Here is an 8644-nt window from a genome sequence, read left to right on the forward strand (position 1 = left end):
GGAATTATGGCAGCAACCATAGGCAAGGAGAATTAAAAAAATATATTTTTTCCCTCCGTAGTATTATATTTTTCCAATTATATATGAAGATGTTTTCAACATTCATTTATGTAAGATTTTGAGTTCCTAGGAGAACATTGTACACAGGAACATTATGTGATAGATAAACTTAACTTCTTAGCATTATAGGGATCCGAGACTTGGGATAGAAAATGCCTTCCATATTCAGAGAGAGAATTATGGAGATGTAATGTAGATCATGGTAGTGTAGTATTTTTACCTTTTTTTTGTGGTTTGTTTTTTCCCCTCCTGTTTTCCTTTTTTGCTCTGATTTTTCTATCACAACATGACAAATATGGACACATGTTTAAAAGGATTATATGTCAGATTGCTTGCCATCTTGAGGAGGGAAGAGCTAAGAGAGGGAGAGAGGGAAAGAAAAATCTGGAACAAAAAACCTTGCAAAAATGAATGTTGAGGGGCACAGTGGATAGAGCACCAGCCCTGAAGTCAGGAGGACCGGAGTTCAAATCTAGCCTCAGACATTTAACACTTCCTAGCTGTGTGATTCTGGGCAAATCACTTAACCCCAATTCCTCAACAACAACAAAAAAATTTAACCTGTAATCTCTAGTAAGGGTGACTTTCTTAAAATTCATTATAATTTTTCATTATAATAACTTCATTATAATAAATGTAGTCTTATTTAAATGGGGTCACCCAGGACTTACTATCTAGAATTGTTTTCCAACTTTTTGATGATTACAGCAAGCCAGCAGGCAGATTTTTGCTTTGAATTCCTGTCTCAGAGCAGTAATAGTGTGATGGCCCTTCCCCTTGCAGGTGGCTGCTTCTTGTTTTAAGCTCTGTCATGTTTCTTTGAATTGTGTTTGTCTAGTTTTCCTGAGTTGTGATGGTTCTCTCTCTAGTCCTCTCTCCTGATTAGAGCATCACCCTGATTCTGCCACTAGATAGTCTGTGCTTGATCTCCCATCCCCACTTGAATTCCCCTCATGTTTTGCTCTGGCTAGCAACTAAAAGTTGGTTGCTTTCATTCTTTAGCGAATTCCATTCTTCCTGAGGAGAGACTGAGGAGTGATGAAAAAAAGGACACTATCCAGTTGGTAGAGGAGGAAGAGGAAGAGGAAGAAGAACTTAAAGATGAAGTCCGAAGTCAGGGCTCTTCTGCTTCTTCTGAGGATTACATCATCATCTTGCCTGAGTGCTTTGATACAAGCCGTCCCCTAGGAGAGTCGATGTATAGTTCTGCTCTCTCACAGCCAGGCCTAGAACGGCTCATGGAAATAGAACAAGTGGTCAAGGCTGAGCAAGAGCCAGCTGAGGCTTATGAAGGGCTTGATAGAGGGGAAAACCAGCTGCAAGGGCACAGCATCAGTGATATTCTGACAACATCACAGACTTTAGATGCAGTGCTTCTGACACCAGAGCTGGTGGGGCCTCCAAGACAGCTGTCCAGGTATCATTTGCCTCCCCCCTCAGCTGGATGCTTGAAGGGAGGTCAACCAGATCTTGAAATATGTTTCTTCACCATGGGAACAGATTTTTCCTCCCACTTGGCACAGTATGGATATCGATGCTATACTTTCAAGTATCACTTGAGATTTTTAACTTTAAAAAATTTTTAGCCAACATTAAATTAAAGGCAGATTTAGGTAGTTTTTTGTGTGGATTGTATATCTACTTCAGATATCTCTAAGAATGTTTTTACCAGCTAGCTTTCCTTTTGATATCTGGTATGGGGTTCACCTTTATTACTTGGTTCACAGATGCATAAATTTCACAGAAGCAGTGAAAATAGATTAGCAAAAGCAATGTATTGATCAGAAAGTTAAATCTATTTTAGAAAAAGCATAATGCATTTAAAAAGCAAACATATAAATTATTTATATATTATCCACTTTCAATTAGTGTGGAAAGTAATCAAGAATATACTATAATTATATCAACTTCAGGGAGGGGGGAGTTAGAGTTTGTCATTATTTAATACATATTCAATTCAGCAAACATTCAATCATTGTTTATTATGTGCTAGATTAGGAGGTAAAGGTATCATGAGCACTATCTGAAAAAGAAAGCCAGTACTATTAGAACTTAACTGTGAGTCCTATGGAGAGCCCCAAGTTCTAAGTTGCCCTAAACCAAGGTTAGAGCATTCCCCATACATATGTATTATGCTGAGTTTATTCTCACTACATCTCTGGGTATCTCACATTTCATTTCAATGTTATTTTTTGGAAGCAGTCCTTCATCTCTTCAGAATATTAATTCTGCAGAAACAGATTTGCCAGTTACCATTCAAGAATTTTCTCCAGTTCCTGATCAAGTAAGAGGAGGTACTGATGAGTTTGTGCTTTTTTCTTCTTTATTACTTTTTTAAAAATTTTTTTCCAAATTTATTTTATTTAAAGAAACAGAATAAGAAAAAAGAAAAATAGAAAAGAAATACAAAACAAAAGAGAACATTGCCATGTGCCCCACACATTAGGGAGGATTCAAAATATATAACAACAAATACCAGTTCAAGAAAGTATATATATTGGTAGAAGAAATTATATTCGTGAGTGTCCATCTTCTCTTTTACTTCCTTGTAAATTGTTCTTTTGTCCTCTTCTGTGCAACTTTTTTACTTTATTATTTTCCCCCTTTCTTTCATCCCTCCTCACAAACCACAGGTAAGCTATAGTTAAGAAAAGATATTATTTATACATATGTAGATATATACATATACATATACACACGTATTCCCACACATACACACATATCTTTTCTATCCCTACTGACCCTTTGTTTTAGTTCTGTTCCTAACTTGCCTTCCTCTTACTTAACCTCCTCCAATCCATGGATCCCTCCCTTGTCTTCTTCCTCAGTTTTTGCTTCCCTGTCTACCCATCCCTCTCCCCTTATTTTTTTATAGATTTTGGAGGGTGCTATACTCTATGGTATATTTGTTTCTTTACTACTTTCAATAGGAAGAGATGCTAAATAATCTTTTTATCTTATTCTGTTGTCTCAGGAATTTGACCTTTTTTTTTTTTTTTTTTTAAATGTTTCTTGTACTTTTATTTCTGTTCTTCCCAAACTTAGGCTTATTAAATTTAAAGAGGTAATGGAGTATTGTGCAGGTCTAAAATATTTAGAGCATTAATTTATGTGACAGGATCAGAAGTTTCTCTCCCCCCCCTCCCCCGGGAAATCTACTCAATTATTAGATGCTTTGTCTTCTGGATACCTTTTCTTTTTCATTTTTTAAATCAACAGAATTTTCCAAATACTTACCTTAGAGGGGAAAACAATGCTTAGGTTCCCCAAATAGTTACTAAGGGAATTTGGGGAACTCGTTACCATCTTTTTGTGGGTATCTGTAACCAATAATTCTTTTGCTTTCAGAGCCCAGGGCCTCATCAGGACTTGTAAATAATAGACAGAAGAACTATGAAAACTCAAGGTAATTGAATCTTACATAGTTTCCCCTTCAGAAATAGTTGGATAGCCCTTAGTATAATTTCCATTTTAAAGAGTGTCTGCACCAGTGCCTAGAAAACAACAAAAGCAATCCATTATTTTTCTCACTTTTCCATTTCTTTTAAAATGGTTGGGCAATTAATTGAATTTATAAAGAAAAACTATTTTGCAAGACCTTAGACCTTCCCAAACCAGAAACATCCTCCACTCATTGTGCCTCCCAGCACATACATACAATCATATTCTTGTGGTCAGGATAGAGATCAGGAAGGTCTCTTGGTACAATGGCAAAAGCAGTGGATATGGAGTCAAAACCTTCACTGCCTGAGTGACTTTTGACAAATAAATTTCCCTATTTGTAAAACAAGGGGTTGGAAGACATGGTCCCCTTTCCCCCAATCAATGATTCTATAGGAAAATTGATTAAAATTTGCAAACCTTTTCCTCTCTCAAACTCCTGGCTTTACTTATGCCCTCATTTCTCAAATTAAAATCGATATTAGCCTCTTACTTCATTGAGAACATTGAGATCACCTGCTGGGTACATTCTCAATTCCTCTCTTCTGCATTTGTCAACATTATTCTTTACTCTGATCTCCTGTCTCAGAAGAACATGTATTCCCTACCTCAGATTCCCTCCTATCCCTTGCTTTCCTCTTCTCTGCTCTCACTGACTGCTCTTCCTTTTCATAGCATCTTAAGGCTTGTTTTCTACATGGTTTTGTCCTCAACCTCTTCACTGTCTCTGTGTGTGTATGTGTGTGTGTGTGTATTCATGAGTGTCCATCTTCTCTTTACTTCCTTGTAAATTGTTCTTTTGCCCTCTTCTGTGCACTTTTTTTACTTTATTATTTTCCCCCTTTCATCCCTCCCCACAAACCACAGGCAAGCTATAATTAAGAAAAGATATATTTGTTTATACATATGTAGTTATATACACACATATATACACACATATTCCCACATATATAAACATATATTTTCTATCCATACATATATCCGTATATATATACTCAATTGTCTTTTTCACATGTGGAGTTTCAATTAGTTGTCCTATGCATATGACTCCTACATTTATGCCTCCAGGTTTGACCCCTTGCTGAGTTCTCTCTCCACCTCTCCCCTGCCCTGTAGGACATCCTGATTTTCATCTGTCAGCACCCCAAATGTAATGTTTTCACAGTTTAGATTATCTCACCCCTAAAAACTTGTTCTTCACGTTTCTATCTGTGACATCACTGTTCCCTCCTGGCTTTCACATTTGAAACTGATATGTCTTTGGCTCTTCTCTGCCTCTTGTATCCAATTAGTTACTAATTTTTGCTGATAAAGAATTTGGAATCTTTCTCAACTCTTATCCTTTAATATCTTGTCACAGTACCACCCTCTTATATAGTCTTCATTGCCAACTGTCTGTACTAATAGCAATAGTTTTACTGACAGATTGTTTCTACATCTATTCTTTTTACCTTGAAAATCATCTTTCATACTTGTTTTCCTTATGTATAAATTTAATATATGACTGTTGTGCTAAAAATTCTTCAGTGGCTCCCTATTCAAGGCCATTTACTGTCTAGGATTGTAGCTGTTCTCTTCCAAGAGCTCTATCCTCAGCACCAGCCATGATGGCAGAAGGAACTGAGTTCAAATCCAGCCTCAGACACTGTGCCTCAGCAAAATAAAAAAGGTGGGGGGGAAAGCTCTGTCCTCATACCAGATTGGACTGCTTGTCATCAAAACATAACTTGACTTTTCCTCTCACAGGATCTTTGTTTATAATTTTCTCTAGAACTGGAATACCTTCCCATTTTCCTTTTTCCAACTTAAAGGAATTTTTATTGGTCTTTTAAAATACTACCTTTTCCTATTCTGTCATAATTCCATAGTACTGTCCATACTAATATTCCATTTCTGTTCATAGTTCCCAAAACTCCAATCTTATTAAAATGTGTTTTTTCACAGTACTAGTACAATACTCATTATGCAAAAGATCCTTAAATATTTGTTGAATTGAATTCCCTTTGGGAATTCTATTGGTTTGTTCTGTTGATTTACATTTCCACCAATTTAGCATCAGAGTTGGCTTTTCCTTGTACTTTTTGAGAGGTGTTTCTCTTAGATTAACTCAGAATAACTGCCACTTGCCCTTTCTTCTCTTCTTCCCTTTTCTTTCCCAGTATGTACATGGTATAGGTGTGGGGCTAATACCCTGTAGAATCTGATTTCTTTAGTACTTAATTCTTACAACTGTGAAACTAAGCCCTAGAGTTGAACCAAAATTTGAACTTGAAAAACAGATAGGGAGGTACCTAATTAAATTTTCTTTTGAGGGAGTGTGTGTGTATATGTGTGTTTGAAGAAATCCCCCTTCCCCTTTTTTTTCTTTTGTAGGAATCTGCAATCTAGAGTATCTTAAAGGGATGGTTTTTGTTTACTGTATCTGTTGGAGATAATTTGGTCCTTCCTCCACAGGTACTACCATGGGAGTAGCATTACTGGAGGGCTGGTGAAGGGTGCTATGTCTTTTGCTGCTTCTGCCTATAAGGCCCTATTTGCAGGGCCACCAGTCACTGCTCAGGTCAGTGTGTGTGTTATTTTCTTTAACTGTGCCCAGGTCACCAGTTCCCAATATCATTATAAAAAGCCATAAAGGCCTTAAGAAAGAAATGTTCTTAAATAGCTCTTTATCTAGATTTGGATAGCTGTCTGAATTTTTGCCACATTTCATCACAGCCTCTGTTTTTTTTCTTCCTTTCCACCTCATAATCGTTATTTTGAAAGAATATTATCTCCAAAGCTCCTTCTTTTCTTCCCTCTTGACTCCTTAAAGAGTAACTGCCAACTCCTATTTCTTTCTGAATTATCCTCTTCTGAAATATTGAGACACAGTATGTTCTAATAGAAAGAATACTGAATTTGGGATCATAAGACCTGAGTCTTACTGCCACTTACTGTGCTATCTGAATACATCAACTAAACTCCCTAGGCCACAGTTTCTTCATCTAAAATGAGGGGACTGGACTAGATGAACTGTCTGTTGGTTCCCCATGTCCCCCCTCCCCCAATTTTCTTTGCTACACATATGACTCAAAGGGGACTTATTGTGTTTTCAAAAGATGTCTGGAATGTGCTAGAGGTATACAGAGAATGTATGAAGAAAATGCTTGATTAAATTGTAAAGGAATGATTTTGTTGTTGCCTGTGCACAGCCTATAGTTTCTGAAGATCAGACAGCAGTCCTGATGGCCCATCTGTTTGAAATGGGGTTCTGCGATAGGCAGCTGAACCTGAGGCTGTTGAAGAAGCACAACCATAACGTCCTGCAGGTTGTGACTGAATTATTGCAGATCAACAATAACGACTGGTACACTCACCGCTATTGAGGAGCTGCCTTCGACTTGAGGGAACTGTTGTATTAAATAACTCAGCCTGCTGCTCAGAGATGACTTTATTCTGTTATTGGGGTGTGGGGTAGAAGGACCTTGCTTCCTTATTTTTAAGAAGAGTCTGATATGTAGTTCATCGTTGCAACTTCATCACCTGCATCACAGTATTCTTTGGATCCAATCAAAGACCAGAACTTAAATTTTTACTTTAGACTGGATTAGTAGGAAGACAATTTAAAAATTGATTTGGATTAATGACTCTTTCTTTCCCCACCTATTTCTCCCTTTTAGAGAGCATTGAAGACTATGGTTTGAACTTTATTTAGAACAAATGTTGTTCTTGTATTGAAGTTGAGTATGTTTGTCTGGTTTTGATATTTTTGTCTGGTTGGTTTTGATGTGTTGTAATTCAATATGAAAGCCCCTGGGAAAAGATTAGGCTGCTATTAAGTTAGTCTTAGAGCTCCTTTAACTTTCAAAGGGCAGCCTCACTCATGGGTGTTGAAATAACACCCCAAGCCTAGTACTGCTATTATCATATAAAGTATACTTGGTGAAGGAAAAAAAAGATCACTTCCTTACATAGATAGATAGCAGTTACTGGAAATTCTTGTTTTTCCAAAGATTCCCGGTAACATATTAAAGAATAACCACCATTTTCATTTCTGGATTTTAGTGGTGTAAGAGGTAGAAAGAGTTAATTACCTTACCAGCACCTACTGAGTAGCATTCAATTGTAGTCATTTTACATGCTTTTTTCTTTAAGGAACAAGTTTTTAAGAAAAATAGGTAGAACAAAATATTTTGCTAACATAAGTAGATTATAGTGGGGAGGTAAATTTTAATGATTACCTTTTCCCCCTAAGTAATGATAATGGAGAGATCCTCTTATTTTGCAAGAGAGGAGGAGAGAAATAGGAATATTTTTAAAGAGAAAGGCAGGGTCCTGTATTTCAGTGGAGTTTGGAATGGATAAATGAGAATATGTGGCACAGGAGTACTTTTCTTCTAACAGAAACCGGTGAGAAGTAGTATTGGGCCCCCCTATCCCTAATTGGGCCAATAAAATATGGAGAAAGGCTGATACACAAATGGATTTTGCAAAGTGTTACGGAACAGTTCAGCAGTACAATCTTGTTCAGGATATGAAGTTAAAGGTTTGGGTTTAATCCCATTTAACCCCATTTGGATTCCAGTCAGTCTTGGGTGTGGTCTGAGAAGGGAGAAGGATGTAACATTTTAGAAAAATTACTGAAATATTCATTACGAAGACAATGGAAAATCTGGCCCCCTGACCGGGGTATTTGATTCTAGGTGGGAGGGATTGGTTGCTGAATAGTGTTATTTTATTTACCTGGTTGGTATTTATAATTAACAGGATGATTATAATCAATCATTAGCCGTGAATAAGGAAAAATTATTTACAGTATAACCCAGAATGCTATTAAATAAAGCCGTGGGATGCAGATTGGCTAGGAAGCTCATTTTCTTATTTAAAACGTATTTTTATAGGGGCTCCTAGGCAAAGGGCCGACGATCAGGGCACCTGAGACTTGCTGTTTGCAGAAAAAGCCCTTTGAGCAACTCGTGGGCTTTATGGTGGGGGTCCAGGTGGCGCACCGGGGCTGGGCCACGCACTTCTGCAGCTGTAAAGCAACCTGTTGTTGAAATAGTCTAATAAAGGTCGCTTAAACTCTTAGCCTGGGCTGGTTGATCCGAGGGAACAGTTGGGGGGGGGGGGGGGGGGGGGGGGGGGGGGGGGGGGGGCGGGGCCG

The 8644-nt window shown here is 37.6% G+C and overlaps 1 protein-coding gene across 7 annotated transcripts in view; it reads left to right on the top strand.

The window, feature by feature from the left end:
- The window catches only part of NBR1 (NBR1 autophagy cargo receptor), a 31727-nt gene extending 23159 nt beyond the window's left edge, over positions 1–8568 (top strand). For 5 of the 7 annotated variants that reach the window (XM_031966347.1, XM_031966349.1, XM_012548247.3 and 2 more), the window contains 5 exons: positions 1063–1477; positions 2260–2354; positions 3409–3466; positions 5956–6061; positions 6693–8568. In XM_031966347.1, the coding sequence (XP_031822207.1) occupies positions 1063–1477; positions 2260–2354; positions 3409–3466; positions 5956–6061; positions 6693–6866 (848 nt within the window). In that variant the 3' untranslated portion in view covers positions 6867–8568. The remainder of the gene's footprint in view (positions 1–1062; positions 1478–2259; positions 2355–3408; positions 3467–5955; positions 6062–6692) is intronic. The other 2 variants (XM_031966350.1, XM_031966352.1) reach the window with 2 other exon arrangements.
- The last annotated feature ends 76 nt before the right edge of the window (positions 8569–8644 follow it).

This window comes from Sarcophilus harrisii, chromosome 4, assembly GCF_902635505.1.
Source record: "Sarcophilus harrisii chromosome 4, mSarHar1.11, whole genome shotgun sequence".
Taxonomy (NCBI): Eukaryota; Metazoa; Chordata; class Mammalia; order Dasyuromorphia; family Dasyuridae; genus Sarcophilus; species Sarcophilus harrisii.